The following is a 19482-nucleotide window of genomic DNA, read 5'->3' on the forward strand; positions in this document are numbered from 1 at the left end:
AAAAGGCTCTTTTAAGGGTCTTAACTGTGTCTTTCTGTCTTTTTCTCTCCAGGTGAATGAGGAACTAATGACAGGTGTGTCCCACACCAAAGCTGTCACCACCATCCGTAAAGCCAAAGGCCTAGTACATCTGTTAGTCTCCAGACCGCCAGATCAGAACCCGAACACATACCTGGCCTATCTCCCCATCAACTCTGACAAATGCAATGGCAACACAGGTACAGGCTGAGGCCCAAGACATGTAGGAACATTGTGCATTCAGACAGGTTTTGTCTGATGAAATTATTATTATTAATTATTATGAAATTATGGATGCCTAACCCTATTTTATTTGAAATGAAAAATGAAAAATCTGAATAGTGATAGGTTTAGGTAATGTATGATTGATAAACTGAACTTGAGTGACCTCTTGACAGGCACATATCTGACTTTTACTCTCTGCACAACCCACTCCTCTTGTTATTGTCAGATATGAGTGAGGACAGTGGAGTAAAGACTAAGCTGTGTACTCCCCATGACGAGCTGAAGTCTGGCAGCCTCCCTCCCATACCACCAATAGGTATAATATATAGACTAACAAATGCACTGTAAAACACGATAGTATGATGATGAACTATGATGATATATTGATGATAGTGTTGTGTAACCTTACCACTCAAATAAAATGCACCAAAAAAAAACCGTGTGCATTAATTTTGAGCTAAAGTAAAAAAAAGTTATAAATTTGTAAACCTTGATGAACTTAACCACCAATTTCCTATGTTCTATAGACTATGAAGTGGGCTCCTTAGAGCAAAAGCGAGAGACTGAGCAGAGCACAGAGCTGTCAGAGGACACAGACTGTGATGGCTCTTCTTTACCCGAAGACTCCCCCGAGGTACGAAGCTAACCCACCAGACCTCAGGCAACTTCTGTCTGATTATGTGAAAGGTGGACGTAATTCATACTTGAATCTATACTTACTGATTTTACGTGATTTTTAAATGTTTAAATCTTCCTGTGACAAATTAGAGTTCCCGGAAAGCGGGATGGAAAGAGGAGAGCGTTGACGATCCAATGAATGAAAAGTAAGAAGATTTTGTTTTTTTGTGGGTTTATACCTTTCTCATGACAAGGACTTTTGTTAATGTATTCACAACATCTGTTGACCGTTTATATTTGGTTGACAGCTATCTGCAGATGAGTGCTGGACAGCCAGAGGAAGATGAAATCACATGGGGTAGTGACGAGCTGCCTATTGAGAACATGAACTCCAAATTAAGAGAAGGTAAGACTGAATTTCTCAGTTGCATTTGTGCAGCACAACCACATTATTTTATCTAGGTGGTTTGTTTAGGGACTGTTATTATTTTCTTTTCTTTTTTTTCAATCTGGAGGTACATGGAGGTATTTGAACGTGAAATCTGACCCTACCTCAAACAGAATATTTCTCCCTCAAAGCAAGTGATAATGATGTCCGTTCAATTCCCCCTCCCCCCAGATGGGCCTATCATCACAGAGGACGAGCTGACCTCCTTGCCCCTTGTCAAGGTGGTGCCCGATGGCCAGTACACAGGACCCAAACTCAACACTGTGGTCCGCATGATGAGGGGCCTCTTGGAGCAGAAGGTCCCTCTGCAGGAATTTGAAGTAATCATCTCTAATTACAGTCAATCCACTCACCTTTTAAACTGGAATCTCTGTGAATTAATTGGTTAAATGTAATTTCAATTTATGGATGTGCGTTTTGCTCTCCGGCAGAATCTTCAGAATCTTCAGCCGCTGGACGACTGTTTGATAGGTCAGACGAAGGAGAACAAAAAGAAGAATCGTTACAAGAATATCGTTCCCTGTAAGATACCTATAGAATCCCACTAATTTGTTGGCTCATGTTTGTATGTGAATTTTATCTGAGAGAAGGTTTTTTGCTAAGGCTGCATACTATTTTAAGTTTGGATACTGCACATATCCCCATTGACGTTGTTTGGGATTTGATATTTTAAGCTTTTTTCTATGCACTCATCTTTTCCAGTTGATACAACTCGAGTTGTCCTGGGCAAAGATGGGGGCTACATCAATGCCAACTTCATCAAGATGCCAGTGAAGGACGAGAACTTCTTGTACATCGCCTGCCAGGGACCCTTACCCACCACCCTGGGTGACTTTTGGCAGATGGTCTGGGAGCAGAAGTCTAATGTGATTGCCATGATGACCCAGGAGGTAGAGGGGGGGAAAGTGAAATGTCAGCGCTACTGGCCGGACACGCCAAGGACAGCAGAGATGGTAGATGACAGGTTACAGATCACACTGGTCAAAGATCAGTACCTGGACAACTTTGTCATCCGACTCATCGAGGTCAAAGATGTCCAGGTGAATTCATACGTTGATTTGATGCTCAGTTTCATATGATAACAGGGATTTTAACTCTGGTATACATTTTTATCGGGCACGTTAACATTACAGATTTCCCTCCCTTCAGACCAATGAAATCCAGCGTGTCACTCATCTGAACTACACGGGATGGCCTGACCACGGAACGCCCTCTCAACCCGAGCAGCTGCTCACCTTCATTTCCTACATGAGGCATATTCACCGGTCGGGGCCCATAATCACACACTGCAGTGCAGGCATTGGGCGCTCAGGAACCCTCATTTGTATAGACGTGGTTCTGGGTCTCATCAGTAAAGACGCTGATGTAAGTAGGACAAACTTTATCTTGTTTGTTGGTTTATTTTAGGAAACCTGAAAAAGTCAGCTGAATCATTCTGATTTCTGTTCAAAACGATACTGTACTATTAAACCGTTTGTCTGTAGTTTGATATTTCAGATGTCGTGAGGAACATGAGGCTTCAGAGACAGGGGATGGTCCAAACAGAGGTGATTTTCAACATTTGCTTTTTCATATTAAGTAACATAAGTCATAATGAACTGTTTTGACAGTGGGCTGACACATTTTTCCCTTTTTTTTTTTTTCCCCAGGAGCAATATATTTTCTGCTATCAAGTGATCCTATATGTCCTCAGATGTCTTCAAGCGGAGGAAAAAATCTCAGGATAGTAGAAGCCACATATCCCGCTCATGTAGAGGCTGGGTGCCTGTTTCATGAGAGCAAAACAAACAATATGGAGGACAGTTGACACAGGCAGATATTGCCAAATTACAGTGCAAAGTTCTTAAAATGCCTTAAAACATTCAATTTCACGAGAGTAAATCCTTTAAAGAGGTCTATATTTTTATGTTTTCTTTTAGAGTTCTCTCTTCCTTGGCTGCTACTCCCTCTCAATGCATTCATGAGAACTGTTGATTGTATGTCTTATCGTCACCTACAAGAGAACATGTTTTTTTTTTGTTTTGTTTTTTTTCCAGATTCTTGGATATTCTAAAATAATTATGAAAGTGATAAATGAATTCATATTTTATGTGGAACAAAATTGTACTTGTGTATTTTGAATCCTATTTTGATGCTGGAACTTGCCTTGACAGAATACTATGACAGTATTTGCTTTGTAAATCTATTATATACAGTAATAATTGCTGACTGCCTGAGGTAATTGATGAAATTAAAAGTGTACATATTCATCTCCTGAAAATTAAACTGGATAAGTTTTAAATGTTATATAGAGGAATGTTTCCATTTTTAAATAAGAATCAAACATTCCCATGTGTCTGTGTTATTTCAATGCACATCATTTTTTACACTTGCACTTGAAACATACACACATACACTTGAAAATAGCATTCACTGCTTTCATGCTGTAGTAGCCTATGCTGTAGGGGTAAGTTATACCAGGTTGTTTTCGAACCGCAGTCCAAAACAGTTTTTTCCAAGTCTATTGACTATCAAAAAGTCTTACAAGAATGAACGAGTGATGATGAAGGAAGATTATGAAGGAGGTATAGCATACGTATATAGCTGTGTAAGGTTGGACATAATTTAGAAATTTTCAGAACTGATACCACTATCTGTAACTCAGATTTGATACCAGTATTGAATGATACTTGCTGGGGCCAAAATCATTTGAGCATTTCTCCTCCAAAACGTCTGCTATAATCTGCTTCTGCAAATGAACACATAATATTTCCTTACACAATCATGTAATCCCAGGCAATTGCAGTCTCTAAAATGATTTGGCTAATATGCTGATGATTGTATTTGACAAAGTATATAATGAATCAAACTGTTGATTAGGTGCACTGAGATGGAAATCCCTATTACTTGTTGGTCTCAATATGCATTGTAGAGTCACCTATAATCAGTCAATAAACAATCTTGCCTGTCTTATCATATATGGTGGAACCAACATGTGGCAAGGAAAGCCAGGTATATCCTTTGAAATTTGTGTGCTGTGTATCCACTACCAGTTTACAAGGAGTTGTGGTGAAGGCTTACATCAGGCCATAAATGCAGCTTCATAAGGAGCTGTACAGAGCAGCCAGTAGCTTTTCTTAAGGACATCAGTCCACATAGTGAGGTCTATTGTTTGCTGATCCAGCTCTATTTCTGAATTTCTGAGCAGGCTGTTTCAAGCTAGGAGTGTCAGTATTAGCTTCTGATTGTTGGTACAGTTCAGTTTCTGACGTGCTCAGTGGGCAGTGATGACACACTCCTTTCCCTTTAACATCCAAACCAGGATTCTACATAACGGACAGGTACATCAGATGTGTATTGGTAAATGCTGTGCTACAGATAGTTTTATACCTGCACTTTAAATGAGTATACAGTCAATGAAGTGTTAACATGAATTTAGATTAGAATGTAACAGAAACAGGAGAGTTCCACACACTGCAGCAGAGAGATGAGTTGTGCTACACCTGTATCACCACACTGTGGTGCCAAAATTCATGATTGTATTCATTATTATATCACTGTAAGCAAACACCCACTGGTGACGGCCACCAATATATAGGCCTACAGTTTGTCATGGTAGATTTCACCAGATGGAATAAGACTTTCCACTGAGGCCAGGTAGTCTTCGAATAATAAACTCACTTTTCTCTCCTGTCACGTGTTAAATGACACTTAAATGTGTCTCAAACACAGAGAAAAAATACACTTTTATACAAAGACCTCATTACATGATCAGATTAAACATGTACAACTTTAATCCAACAAACACATACAGAACAATTTGATCAATAATACATAGACGATTAATTAGTACTCTGAGAAATGATCCAGGTGCGCTGTCCTCTGACAGTGAGATTCAGGCCATATGAGGCATATCAGTGAAACACTGTGTACTTAAATTTGGACCAGCACCAGGTACTTTGTTGTCCACTGTTAATATAGAACCTCCTTGGATGGGGCTACATGTGGGCAAAACGTGACACAACCTTTGTAAACAGGAAGCTGTAGTCATCCAAGGTCCTCCTGCCCAACTTTGTTCCCGCGGCAACACTTCCTCAGACAAACTGTTCCACTTTATGTCGACGACACAGAAGCAGGAACAGTAACAACTACTACAGCTAGATAATGTTAAGTAAAAAGCAGGCAGACCTGTATCCCATCAGCTATGTGATGGATAACGTAACGTTAATAGTCTTACCTGATGAATACTAGCTCTAGTGCGGACTGGAAGTGACTGGCGGCGGACACATTTGACTGGGGGACATATACAGCTAGGTGTTTTCGATTTGCTGTTATTATTATAAAAAAATGTTTTAACAAGAAACACACTGTTTAATATTGACTGACCACCGTGTAGATATGGAGTTCTACCTGCGCATTCCTGACATGGAGCTGGGATTGAGCTACATGCTAGCGTTACGGCTGTCAGACTGGATGCTTCTTCGTGTTTCCATTGAAAAGTGCTAGCATCGATGCTAACCAGTGGTAGCCCATGGCTCTGTAGCTACGTGCTAGTGAGCTTTGCCGGACGTGACGTTTAAACTTCCCCAGTTTACATGGAAGCCTACATACTTGCCACGCTTTCCTTGTGAAAAGTATTATTCATAGCGATTTTACATTATACACATATTTGTAAATCATGTCTGGGCGACATAACAACAAATTGCCAAACAATTTACCACAATTGCAGAATCTTATAAAAAGAGACCCACAGTCCTACGTGGAAGAGGTAAGTGTATACTAGCTAACTACAGTGCTAACGTTATTAGCCACTAGACCTGTTGGTGTTTGTGACTGAAGCAGTTTTTGAGCATACAAGTTCTGTCAATATACTGCATTAATGCGACAACGTTGGCCGTCTTTGTGTCTGACATCTTCCACAGTTTCAGCAACAGTACCGACACTACCAGTCCAATGTACAGATCTTCAAATTGCAGCCGGACAAGCCTAACAAGGAGCTGGCAGATCTTGTCATGTTCCTTGCTCAGGTATGTTTGTTGTGCATGTGTCTTGTGAGCCTGTGTAATGTTAATAAAACCTCTCTCTCTCTCTCTCTCTCTCTCTCTCTCTCTCTCTCTCTCTCTCTCTCTCTCTCTCTCCCTCTCTCTCTCCCTCTCTCTCCCTCTGGTAATATCAATAATGTGGCTGTAGAGACTGTAGTTGAAGCTCTTCTTGTCCCCCAGGTTGGACACTGCTATGTGCAGCACCTATCCACCTTTCCTCAAGAGCTGACTGAGTTACTACTGACTCATCACACAGTCCTAGAGCCAGACTTACGAATGGTGAGAATATGCAGGACTCAACAATACAGTAACTTCTAGCTACATGAGGATGTAAATTACTTGTCTCTCTACTTTTGCGATGTTTATGTATGTTTCCATTTCTCTGCCAGACCTTCTGCAAATCACTGATTCTTCTGAGGAACAAAGACCTGATCAACCCTTCTGGCCTCCTGGAGCTCTTCTTTGAGCTGCTGCGATGTCACGACAAACTCCTTAGAAAGGTGATGTATCTACAATAGATACGTTTTCTATTTTTTTCCACATATAATCATGGGCTAGTATTACATTTTCGCCATTACAATCATAGGCTGGTCTCACATTTTCATGGTACGATTATCTTGGACAAAAAGTAGTGCTGGAACATAGTTACCTCATCACATTTTCCATTGTAGAAATAATAAGTATTATTAGACATAGATTTTCAGGGGACGTTAAGTAATCTGTGAGTTCTGTCAATCTTTGTCAGCAACCAGTAGAAATTGCAACAACATTGACAGGTCTTTAGCAGAGCCTGCACTGCTCTTGCCCTGTGAGTGATGGTAGCCTGTAGTTGACACAAACAATAAAGACACATTTTCACAATGGAGGCGAGTCAGCTAGCTCATTAGAGCAGAGATCCAACAGGAATGTCTAGAGACAAGGTAAATGTCTTGAAATTCCAGTTGGTAGTTGGCAGTTTTTGTTTCCGTAACAGAATACAGTCACCGAAGTGAGTTTTGAAAGCCAGAAATCTCAGCATCTGGCAAAGTAATCAGTAATCGTTGAGTCATTGGTATTGATCAACGACCCAGTCAATCCCCTGCAGATGTATTATGGTCATTTTGTGCTATGGTGCAGTAAAAATCTTACTTATTACACCTATAATGTTCTATTTAAATCTTCACACATTTGTATTTTGATCATTACCGATTGGCTTCTGTTGTGGTCGGTCTTTCACTCTCACCAATGAGCTTGCTTTTCTGGCCTTGTTTTATCTGTCTAATAATAAGTTAATAAGCTCTTCATATGCTCATAAGCTCTTCATTCTATTATTTGTTCAATTTGTCATTTATTTTATTCTTTCTCTGTCCCCCTTATTTCATTGTCCCCCTTTCCCCTTTCTGACTCAAACAATTCCTCTCTCTCTCCACAGACGCTGTACACACACATTGTAGCAGATATCAAAAACATCAATGCTAAACACAAAAACAACAAGGTCAACACAGTAAGTACTCAGACACACACCTTCGTTTTCAAGTGGAGTGTGTATATTACATGCCTTATGTACTTCACGTTTGACCCTGTATGATGGTGTGTGAATACTGGAGCTTCACATGATCTCCACCCACCGTCTGTTTTGTACTGGTGTGTGTTTCAGACGTTACAGAATTTCATGTACACCATGCTGAGAGACAGTAATCCCATAGCAGCAAAGATCTCCCTAGATGTGATGGTGGAGCTGTACAAAAGGAACGTATGGTGAGTAAAATGAACAGTGTAGATGTCTTATTTTACAAGAACACATATTTACATGTCATTGCCTTGACTTGATTGTCTTTTGTTTGTGTTGCAGGAATGATGCCAAAACGGTTAACGTCATTACAACAGCGTGCTTCTCCAAGGTGACAAAGGTACGTTTTTTTATGTTTGAAGTCGGTCCTTCCCTTATTCTACTGAACAAGTGGACAAACTCTCACCTGCCTCTTTCCCTATGCAGATCCTTGTAGCAGGTCTCAAATTCTTCCTGGGCAAAGATGAGGATGAGAAGAACGAGAGTGGTTCAGAGTCAGAGGCAAGTACCACATAAAATGGTTAGAGGAACAATACATTGATCAGAGACTGAATTCTTCAGTCGGAGGTATAATGCATAATGTATGTGTAACACATGAGTAACCGAATGTAGTTTAGATTTATGCCATGCATGTTTTGTTAATGAATCAGTCTTGTTTCATCTCCAGGAGGAGGGACCATCAGCTAGAGACCTGATGGTGAGATACTCTACTGGCAAGAAGACCTCCAAGAACAAGAAGAAGCTGGAGAAGGCCATGAAAGTCCTCAAGGTACCACTGTTATACAGCCTATACCACAGAGCCATGATTCATATCCTGTTGTTACCCGTATTCTCAGATGAGATGAGCTAATTTTATTTATACACTCTGTGCAGAAACACAAGAAGAAGAAGAAAGCAGAAGTGTTCAACTTCTCTGCAATTCACCTAATTCATGATCCTCAAGGTAGGCTCACCGATCCTCACCACAGCACCAGACCAACTGCAGCACACAAGATTGTCCAACGCCATTGGGACCAACATAGACCCGTTATAGTTAACCTCAGAATGTTTCTTTGTATCAAGATTTCTCAGAGAAACTCTTGAAGCAGTTGGAAGATTCTAAAGAGCGCTTTGAGGTGAAGATTATGATGATGGAGCTCATATCCAGACTGGTGGGAATTCATGAGGTGAGTTACGACGCTCTAATCAGGATACAGCTTTTAATTTTTATAAACTGGTCAAACAGCTGATTGGCGAACTCTCAAAAACAGCTTATTGAGAAAAGCTTAACAGATAAAGAACAGTACAGTTGGTAACTTCTAATAAAACATAATTTCATTCAGCCTGCATAGCCAAAGCTTCTCTTTTAAAAAGTAGGTGCTGCCTAAAAACTGAATGGAATGGATTTTACCAACTGGGTCATTACTGCTGTCATCATTAGGATAGCAGCTGAATTCTAACAAAATTTTATTTGTCAACAGTAATAGTGGTCAATAACCACATCTGATCAGTTCTCAATATGCTTGAGCTATGAAATCCTTTCCTAGAATTCTGCTTATAGTTGGTAGCAACATGAATGCATGAAGCATATTGTCATGGTGATATTCGTCAATGTTGTTTTCCTTCTACAGCTCTTCCTCTTCAATTTCTATCCCTTCGTCCAGAGGTTTCTTCAGCCTCATCAAAGAGGTAACAATAATTTATAATTCAGGAAGTGTGAGTCTGTTGTTCTGTGTTGATGAGAAAATTCAAACAATGCGTTGTCTTTCCAGAAGTGACAAAGATCCTCCTGTGTGCTGCCCAGTCTTCCCACCAGCTGGTTCCCCCTGAGGTACGTTGAGATCTGCAGATTATTATTATTCAGCAAATTAACTAAGGTGGCCTTGACAACAGGATTCCAATATAACACTGTTCATCCATTCTCACTCGCAGATCATCGAACCTGTCATCATGACCATCGCCAACAACTTTGTCACGGACAGAAACTCTGGGGAGGTGATGACTGTGGGGTAGGTAGTAACCATGTAGCCGTCGCTGGCTGATTTGGTTTGAAAACAACAAATTTATGTTTTTGTTACTTTCCTGGTGTAATAATCCAAAAATTAAAATGCAGTAAAACGTGAAGAGAGAAGAGCGAGAATTGGCTATTTAGGAACCATAAATATTAAACGCATACCCTTCACTTGTAACTAGCATGCCCAATGTTAAACTATATTATATATGTAATGTTAAATTTGACCTCTGTTGGTACTGTAGTATCAATGCCATCAAGGAGGTGGCGGCCCGCTGTCCGCTCTCCATTAATGAAGACCTGCTGCAGGACCTGGCCCAGTACAAGACCCACAAAGACAAGAGTAAGTTGGTTGGGACAGTGGCTGCTATTCTGTGGTCTTTTCATGAATACCACCCCACCTTTGTCACAATGCTCAATGCACAAATTAATGTATGTGTGTGTCTGTATTTGTTTCAGATGTGATGATGTCTGCCAGAGGACTGATCCAGCTGTTCAGGAATCTTAACCCACAGATGCTGAGCAAGAGAGACAGGGTGAGTTAACCTTAAACTCTCTGTGCACCCTACAGAGAAGAACCTTTTCAAAACCAAAATGATCAGTTTTGGTCAGATTTAACAGCGGTGAAAATTTACATTTCACAATTTGCTCCATACTCGCCTGTGTTAGTAACGGGATTTGTAAACAGTAACTTGTTAACTTGTCTTCTGTTGCCCTACAAACTTTACCGGTAGCTAATGTTATTACCTTGTGGTATTTAACGTTAGTGGAACTAGGTCATTTAACCGATAACCATGCCACAGCGCTTCAGTGCATAGAATTGAATTGAACACATGCGCCGTGGGTCTGTACAGGATCTGTGCTTTAAATTGTCATGTTTACTGCACACTAGACCTTTTAAGAAGAACAATTCTCAACATAATCCCAGAATAAATGTATACGAGTGCATATATGGTTGAGAAGTTGGGTTATAATGATGAATTACATTGTAATAACACCACAAACATAAACATTGTCAGCATAGATACTGGATGCTGTTAAATTTTTCCCCCCAATTAATAGTATTGGTAATAGATCCAAAAAACATTCATCAGCCAGGCACTGCATCTCTACATGAACCTTATATTGTTAGCCATCCCTCGCCTAAACTGACCATTTTTCCTCTTGTTGTCCAGGGGAGACCCACAGAGGCGTCAACAGAGGCCAAGATGAAAGACTATGGAGAACTTGAGGCTAAAGACTATATCCCCGGGGCCGAAGTCCTGGAGGTGGAGGAGGAGGAGAAGGGAGAGGGAGAGGAGGACGAAGGTGAGCAGCTGTTACTGAACAGACAGGACTGGACTACAGTGGTTTACCTTTTGAGCTGCAAAAACAGAATCTGGTTTCAAGCTGCACTCTGTGTGTGTATGAAGGTAATTGATGTATAATGTTAGGCTAATATCTATGGGTTTTTTTCTATCATTCAACAGATGGCTGGGAGAGTGCCAGTATTAGTGATGATGATGAAGATGGCGAATGGGTGAACGTTCACCATTCCTCTGATGAAGAAGCAGGAGAAATGGTGAGAATAAGTGTTCTGATGTTCTGGTGATTAAAGAAGATGGTAAATGATCTGAATAGTTATGTGGGCATATAACATGTAGCACAAGACTTTAATGTAAGGATTTTCTGTTTGTCTTAGGCGGAGAAGCTCCAGAGCATGCCAGTTGAGGAGAGGAAGGCCAAGGCAGCGGCGGTCAGTGCCAGCAGGCTCCTCACTCAGGATGACTTTAAGAAGATTCGTCTGGCCCAGATGGCCAAGGAGGTCAACGCCGCGCCAGGCAAGGGCCAGAAGAGGAAGAACGTGGACAGCGACGACGAGGGCGACAGCAGGTTAGCGGGCCGTTTGGACCTAGAGACTGAAGCATTGCGTCATTGTCGAAGATTCATTTGTTCATTTTGTTTTGTGAAACCCTTTATATTTTGTAAACATTCAAGAATATTTTTTAAAACGTAAGCATTTCGCTCAGGTCTCAGATTGCACTGGATGTTATAAGATTGCCATCGCTGTGATAGTGATTAATTTTCTGATATAGATAGATGATTAATGTGTCTACATTTGATTTATGATGCCAAACTTTTCAGAGGGGAGATACTGACTTTGAGGAATATCGAGAAACTGCACAAGAAACCAAAAGCAGACAAGGAAACGCGACTGGCAACAGCAATGGTAAAAACCTTACCCTTATTGTTGGGTGATTTGAACAATTCTCTTATGGTAATACCCCTGGAAAAAGCCAGATTGCCCAATACAGTTGAAACAATGGTGTCTCTCAAGAGTCAGTCACGGGCAATTTGTGCGTTGCAGACATTAAGTAATGATGTCTTTCATCTTCCAGGCTGGACGGACAGACCGGAAGGACTTTGTCAAGAAGAGGGCTAAGCTGAACCCATACGCCAGCACCAGCAACAAAGAGAAGAAGAGGAAGAAGAACTTCATGATGATGAGGCACAGTCAAAATGTCAGGACCAAGGGCAAACGCTCCTTCAGAGAGAAACAGGTAAACCACATCTGTCAAAGTATATGTATCAGAATGATTTCAGTGTGGCTGGATGTATCTTGTAGAATTTACAGAGGGAAACAGATATTTCATTGCTTAAAATATTTTGTGTTAATTGTCTTTCTCATCCAGATTGCTCTGCGAGACGCACTCCTGAAGCAGAAGAAGCAGCATAAGTAGGAGATCATGTCTATAATATTATGTAATTATCTGGAGATAATGATGTCATCACTTTTGCCTTACTCTAGCTATCTGGGTTTTTGATGGCTATTGCAAGCTTAATCTTTGACAGTGTCAAATGACATTGTACATCTTTAAAGTGGCTTGTAAAATCTTGTCAATTAATTGATGTTATATTATTTCATTGTTGTGCTGAAATAAATAATCATTTGATAATGATGTGAATTTGAGTTCTTTCTAGACTTTTCTTATGCTGCCCACTCAGGAACTTTTGATGCGTATCAGTCCAGATTGCAGGGTGAGACCCCCTTGGGGAAGATGCCTTGCTCTTATATTTGTCATTTTTCATACATTATGGTCAACATTTGAGTATCTTTTGGTAGGAGGTTATGCAATCAGCTTTTCATTGTCTGCAGTGCCATAAAGATTCTAAGTTTAGAGGTTTAGTTTTGACTAATCACTATTCAGTTAAAAGATTCCACTGAATGTATTGATGCACATAGTGAATTGGTTGTTACAGACCACTGTAAGCCTAAATTAAAGTTTATGTTGCCTTTGGTCATAATTCTTAGATTTATTATCTTGATATGAAAACTTTTAATTGGATTTTTCTTGTAGGTGTTGTAGTTGTTTGGTTGTGTTTTTGAAGCTCCCCATCAGGCTGAACAACATGAGAAACGTGTCAAGAGCAAAACAATCCCAATCTCAAAATAATGACTTAGTGTCTCAAAATAATGAGAAACTTTCTCAAAATAATGAGTTAGTATCTCAAAATAATGAGAAACTTTCTCAAAATAATGAGTTAGTATCTCAAAATAATGAGAAACTCTCAAAATAATGAGTTAGTATCTCAAAATAATGAGAAACTCTCAAAATAATGAGTTAGTATCTCAAAATAATGAGTTAGTATCTCAAAATAATGAGTATCTCAAAGATACTAACTCATTTTGAGATACTAACTCATTGTTTTGAGAAAGTTTCTCATTATTTTGAGATACTAACTCATTATTTTGAGAAAGTTTCTCATTATTTTGTGCAGAGCTCAGGTCCTGACGCTGTATATCCTATAGTTGAGGACCTGAGTGTAGACACTGTAGTGTAAGTGGCAGGAAAGAAAATCTTCAGACTGTGCATGCACCAGAGGGATAAACCCAATAGCGACAGCTCTTAGAGGGCGAAGCCTATACGAAATAGAACAAACTGTTAATGCATAAATATGAACAATATGAAAACATTGAAAAGTAACAGTGGAGGATTGTTGGAGGAAAATAGTGTAACTGTAAATTCTTATCACTGCCCACACAGTGTTCTTCTCATTGATACATTGTGTCATCTGTGTCACTCAGGAATCCTATGAAAGAATGAGGAACAGCGCACTAGTAGGCCTAAATTTCATTCACTATTGATTACTGTCAACTAACATAAGCTACCTGCTATTTGTTAGAAGCCCTCTCTTATAGCCAATGGCCTAGAAATGCTATTTAAACCTGCTCTGGAGCAGGTTCGCTGTAGGTTCTACTAGTAAGGTTCACATCAGCATTAGAAAAATGTTAGAAAAAATAACTTTCCATTGCCCGTCCTTGAAATATCTTTAACTTGTTTGATCGAAGGTGATGCAACTCCTCCCCAGTGTTTTTGTATTTTGGCCAAGTTTGTCAAAGGAGTTTACCAAACCAAGCTTGCATTTTAACCCTAAGAGAAAAAAACAGAAGCCTGAAGAGCTAATCGGATCGGTCTCCAGTGGCAACAAGCATTCCATAGAACTCCCATTTATTACTGTCCAGTAAGGGAGGTTTACTGTTGGGGAGAGGTGGAGCTGAGGAGCGGACAGAGGGAAGGGACAGGCAGAGGATCATGTGTTCCCTTTCAGCTCTCCACTCCAGTCTTGTTGAGGGGTTCCTCCATTACGGACCATGGTGAACAACAGCAGTGGAGAGACCACAGTGGGGAACGGATCTCTAGCTGATGGGCTAGGGGGGCTTGATGATGGAATCCCCCAGTCCCTGCAAGTGGTACTGACCATCATGCTGGCCATGGTGGCCTTCTCCCTGGGGTGCACGGTTGAGGTGCCCAAGCTGTGGTTCTACCTGCGGCGGCCCTGGGGCGTCCTGGTGGGGCTGATCTGCCAGTTTGGCCTAATGCCCCTCGCAGCGTATCTGCTAACCACTGGGTTCAGTGTCCCGCCTGTCCAGGCAGTAGCAGTCATCATCATGGGGTGCTGTCCAGGAGGGTCCATCTCCAACATCATCACATACTGGCTGGATGGGGACATGGACCTCAGGTACTGAGGACGCTCTATCCTTATCTGTTGCATTATTCTCAACAAATTCCTGTGCTGTAACTACTTGTTCTTTTCTCTCAATTTGTATCTACATCCTGTTCCCCGCTGCAACAATGACACAAATTCCCCACAGGGATCATTAAAGTAGAGGAATCCTATTGGAAGATTTCCAGTCTTGTGCAGATTGTGTGTGTGAGACAGAGAGAGAGAGACCTATCCACATATCCATACACTTGAAGATGAGAGAATTATGGTTTAGCTTTTGTATTATTCAATATTTTCATGAAGGGGGTTTAGTCCAGTCCTTTGTTATATGAATTCCATTTTTTTTTAGAAGGATCATTTTTAAAATAGTATTATAATAGTGTTTAAAAATAGTTTAAAAAATTAACTTAGATGAGGCACGCTGTGGCTTTACTTAGATCACGATGGGGATAGCGTTAACAGTCAGTGCCTGGCTCAAGGGGGGCCATATCAACCAGAATTATGTCTCCTTGCATATATAGTTATCTCTTGTTTATAGATCTAATAGTATTACTGGGGTGTGAGCAGCAAGGTAGAAACCAGAAGCATATATACGCTATACACATATCTATAAACATTTACCTCAAACGAGATAAATCCAGATAGGAGGAAGGTAGATAACGGCTGTATGGAATGTGTACTTACTAAATGTCTCCAATCCAAATCTCCAAAATTACAGGGAGGTCAGGCCCATCTGTATTAATGCTGTCTGCTTCTCCTCCCTCTCTTGATGTAGTATCATCATGACAGGCTGTTCCACGGTGCTTGGTCTGGGCATGATGCCGCTCTCTCTCTACATGTACACTCACTTCTGGGTGGATACAGCATACATCAAGATACCATATTTTAACATTGGTAAGAAAATTATGCTTTCATTTGCTGGTTTCCGTGGTCTCTTAAAAGATGTGTGAATGATTGTATTCTGCCATGATTTTTTTCATTAAGTATCAGCACTATTTTGTGTCCACTGGTCTGATTCAGGTGTAGACTGAATGCTCAGTGGTGTGGAATACACTTTTAACCTTTCAGCAGTACTTTAGTAAATGAGCAGCTCATTTGCTGATTAATAAATGTATAGGAATGTAGAACATGTAGGAAACCTTGATTTCCTGTCAGTACACTCTTTTTGCTGAAGACACACATAATAATACAGCAGAACAGAACAAGTAGCATCACTAAACTATCAAGAGGCCTTTTGGCAAATGGACATTGGCTCACACACCAAGAGCCAAATCTATGGGAAAACGAGAGGTATGTTTATAACACCTAATGTCATAGATTCAACATTCATTGAGTACATTGTATTTGTTTACAATTGTTATGATGATGTAACACCTGTATTATGTGTTGTAGGCATTACTCTTATCACCTTGGTTGTACCTGTGGCCTCTGGTGTTGCTGTCAAGTACAAGTGGCCTAAAACTGCAAAAATTATCCTGAGGGTATTGTTTTTTTTTCACATAGCTTTAAGTCTATTTCCCCCTGTGAGATTATTTGAAGTGGATTTCGCTCTTAAATCTTTCATCATTTTCCCCAATGCAAATCAAACCCTCTCAAATAATAGCCCAGACACTACAGATATGTAAAGTGGCAGCATCATAGTTTCACATTTGTCAGTACTGTAGATTTACCATATGGCAAGCTGTGCTGTTTGGTTTCTCCCAGGCTGGCTCTGTGGTTGGAGTCCTCCTGGCGGTGGTGGTGGGTCTGGCCAGTATTCTGCTGTATCAAGGCTCCTGGCATGTAGATACCTCAATCGTCATTATAGGCTCCGTCTTCCCTCTCCTCGGCTACAGCGCTGGCTTCATCATGGCCGTCATCCTGAGGCAGCCATGGCAGAGGTGATATTCTCTCATAATATTCCGGGAGAGCATCTGCATTAAGGCGGTACAGACCTCTGGTAGTTTTTTGAAAGGGATTGAAGGAAAGGAGAGATGATTCAGGGAGTGACCTTTGAGATTTAACTGGCTCATTTATCCAGTTTGTTTTTGATTAACAGGCTATATCACCAGTTAAAACATCATTAGCATGGGAACTGAAGGTTGCAAGTTTACATCTTTCCAGTGATTACTCTTATTCTTATTCTTAATTCATGAGAGATGGAAGAATATTAAGATTTTCCCAGACTCTTCATTCAGGGAAACGAAAAAAAAACTTACCCTGAAAATAGATTATCTACAACAGCAGGAGGCCCTTTCTGCAACACATAGCAATAAATTAAAAGTCTCATAATTTCTGTGACTACTTAAGTCAGAGATAAAGCCATGCTGGCATGTACAAGCTTAGACCCCACAGAGAAAAAACCTTCATTAATATTTGTCCCGGATCTTTAATAAACTCTCTGCAGCTCCCTTCACTCAATCACTCTGATGATTATAGATGCCGGACCATCGCCATGGAGACGGGAGCCCAGAATGTCCAGATCTGCTCCACCATCCTGCAGCTCTCCTTCCCTCCAGAGCAGATGGCTATCATGATCATCTTTCCCCTCATATACGCCTCCTTCCAGCTGCTAACCGGCCTCCTGCTGGTCACAGGTGAAATTACAAGAAAATAAGAAGACTTGCCCTTGGTAACTCCATCAAGGATGATGTTCTGAGGTTCAGGGTAATAGTTACCATCTAGTAGAAGGTTGTGTTTTCATTCATTAACCAGATTGAGGAGTTCTTTATCTCCAAACCCGTGTTGAATGAAATTATTTGCAGTGTTTGTCTGATGTGGCTGGAGTAACAGATGGATGGGCTTAAAATGTGTAAACTTTCTGGCATTCAATGCACTGTTCTGTGTGCCAAACCACAACCCTTCTGGCACCTAATTAGGCTAAAACAAACCATAAAATGTTATTTGCATATACTAACACTTAGTGATTTTCTTTTGATGTAAACATCTCTCTCTCCCTCTCATTTTTAATTTGTCCCAGCATATCAGATTTATAAAAAGACCCACCTACGGAGAATAGCTGATGCCTCTGGACCCGAGCTACAGAGCACACCCAGTGTCAACAGTGGAAATGGTGAAATCAACATGGGTTTTGAAAACGACCACCGACCCGTTCCCACTCAAGGTCGAAGCAATAGCTCAAAACATACCTAAATCAAGCCTAAGCACATAGTAAAAGTTGGTTGTATGGGGACCAAGTGTGATGTTTCTGTGGAATTTGTTTAACGGTCAGTTGTCATAGACTAAGCTAAGTCTAGGACTAGTTAATGACATTGTAAGTAGATTTGAGTGAGACCTCATGGCAGCATTTTAGTCATCTAGGGTCGAGCTTAACAAATGTGAAACTGCCTTCAGCCATTTCCTTTTATCACAATGAATGTCCTATATTCCTTTGAAATTTCATCCTGGCCTTAGTAGCCTATTACTGCGGTATAATTTACTTAACTGTGTTATATGACAGCACATGTCATCATATTTACATAGAAGGCTGTTTAGTTTCCTTTTTTGGCCAACGGTTAGAGTAGAAGTAGCCTAATTTATTTTTCTACCCATATTACCCACAAGTCTTGAATCACTATGTGCAACTGTTAAAATGCATTGTATTAACTTTAAATTTTGTAACAAAAAAATAAATAAATATAATTTTGGATGACATCGCTTTCAGTGTCTGAACTTAAATAGATAGACACATTGGTATCTAATCACCTCATGTTGACTTGAGGATCCACACTTATTGGTCAGTTGCTCCTCTAGGCTATAGAATGGGAAACAGAGCCATGGATCCTAACAAACAGGTTAAAGGTGAAAGGTATTGCATAGTAATTACAAGACTACAACAGAAATATGCAGACACAACATGGATATACATGTAGAACACAGTCAGGGCATGAAGGTGTTAATGTATAATTTCTGGAGAGATTTTATTGGCCAATATAGTTAACACAACGGCAGTCATATGACATTTGTAATTACAGTCACACATTACCTTACGCTGCACATTTCTTCCCAGTTTAGTGCCTTACATTGCACCTGTCAATTATATTTACTGGAACTACTGTTCAATGAGACGGAAGAAACATAAAATTAGAGAACCATACTAACAAGAATTTAGTCAAGGTGTCGGCCAAGATTACTGCAGTTTGTGAGAATCAAATAAACTCCTGTTGCTCATCAAAGGGGAAAACTCTTAAGAATAAACTGTTGACTTCAGTACCACTCAACATTTTGCTTCATATTAAACTATTCTGTTTAATATTTAATATATTTAATATGCAGACTGTGACTTTATTACTTCTTTACCTGTTTCCTTAATCGAGAAGTGGGCTTATGACTAAAAGATTCCCAGTTTGAATCCTCAGATCATCATTATATCTATCTATCTATCTATCTATCTATCTATCTATCTATCTATCTTGTAAGACTCCAATATTTCAAAGCTTTCTGTTACTTTAAATTTGCTAAGATACCAGTTGTTTCAGCATAGCCTAACTATGGGGTGCAATGTGGCTGATTTAAAGATTCACCCCCACTGAGACTAAATCATTTATAGGCCTAAGCAGGTTGCCTTGTGTCTTCTTGATTTTTGTTGTTTGTTTGTCATCAGCTTAGCTTAGATGTTTGGAATTATTGTAAATGTTGAATGTCATTT

At 40.2% G+C, this 19482-nt stretch overlaps 3 protein-coding genes across 8 annotated transcripts in view; all 3 read left to right on the forward strand.

The window, feature by feature from the left end:
- ptpn13 (protein tyrosine phosphatase non-receptor type 13) overlaps window positions 1–3590 on the forward strand; it is a 61825-nt gene extending 58235 nt beyond the window's left edge. For 4 of the 6 annotated variants that reach the window (XM_071894906.2, XM_071894908.2, XM_071894910.2 and 1 more), the window contains 11 exons: window positions 53–218; window positions 470–559; window positions 771–877; window positions 1012–1067; window positions 1170–1267; window positions 1481–1629; window positions 1741–1831; window positions 2012–2349; window positions 2459–2674; window positions 2794–2856; window positions 2959–3590. In XM_071894906.2, the coding sequence (XP_071751007.2) occupies window positions 53–218; window positions 470–559; window positions 771–877; window positions 1012–1067; window positions 1170–1267; window positions 1481–1629; window positions 1741–1831; window positions 2012–2349; window positions 2459–2674; window positions 2794–2856; window positions 2959–3036 (1452 nt within the window). In that variant the 3' untranslated portion in view covers window positions 3037–3590. The remainder of the gene's footprint in view (window positions 1–52; window positions 219–469; window positions 560–770; window positions 878–1011; window positions 1068–1169; window positions 1268–1480; window positions 1630–1740; window positions 1832–2011; window positions 2350–2458; window positions 2675–2793; window positions 2857–2958) is intronic. The other 2 variants (XM_071894909.2, XM_078285919.1) reach the window with 1 other exon arrangement.
- A 2297-nt stretch (window positions 3591–5887) lies between these two features.
- On the forward strand, window positions 5888–12810 carry sdad1 (SDA1 domain containing 1). Its single transcript, XM_071894994.2, has 22 exons — window positions 5888–6056; window positions 6211–6315; window positions 6511–6609; window positions 6720–6830; window positions 7742–7813; window positions 7967–8067; window positions 8162–8219; window positions 8306–8380; window positions 8547–8648; window positions 8753–8822; window positions 8942–9045; window positions 9490–9547; window positions 9631–9689; window positions 9791–9867; window positions 10115–10212; window positions 10329–10405; window positions 11045–11177; window positions 11339–11430; window positions 11551–11741; window positions 11994–12078; window positions 12248–12409; window positions 12542–12810. Exons 1-22 carry the CDS (start codon window positions 5967–5969, stop codon window positions 12587–12589), a joined length of 2067 nt encoding a protein of 688 aa, XP_071751095.1. The 5' UTR covers window positions 5888–5966; the 3' UTR covers window positions 12590–12810.
- A 1692-nt stretch (window positions 12811–14502) lies between these two features.
- On the forward strand, window positions 14503–18080 carry LOC139908315 (sodium-dependent organic anion transporter-like). The gene is made up of 7 exons (XM_071894959.2): window positions 14503–14870; window positions 15631–15749; window positions 16248–16336; window positions 16560–16735; window positions 17274–17431; window positions 17815–17958; window positions 18067–18080. The coding sequence occupies exons 1-7, from the start codon at window positions 14503–14505 to the stop codon at window positions 18078–18080; spliced, it is 1068 nt and encodes a 355-aa protein (XP_071751060.2).
- Window positions 18081–19482: the final 1402 nt, after the last annotated feature.

This window comes from Centroberyx gerrardi, chromosome 2 (assembly GCF_048128805.1).
Source record: "Centroberyx gerrardi isolate f3 chromosome 2, fCenGer3.hap1.cur.20231027, whole genome shotgun sequence".
NCBI lineage: Eukaryota > Metazoa > Chordata > Actinopteri > Beryciformes > Berycidae > Centroberyx > Centroberyx gerrardi.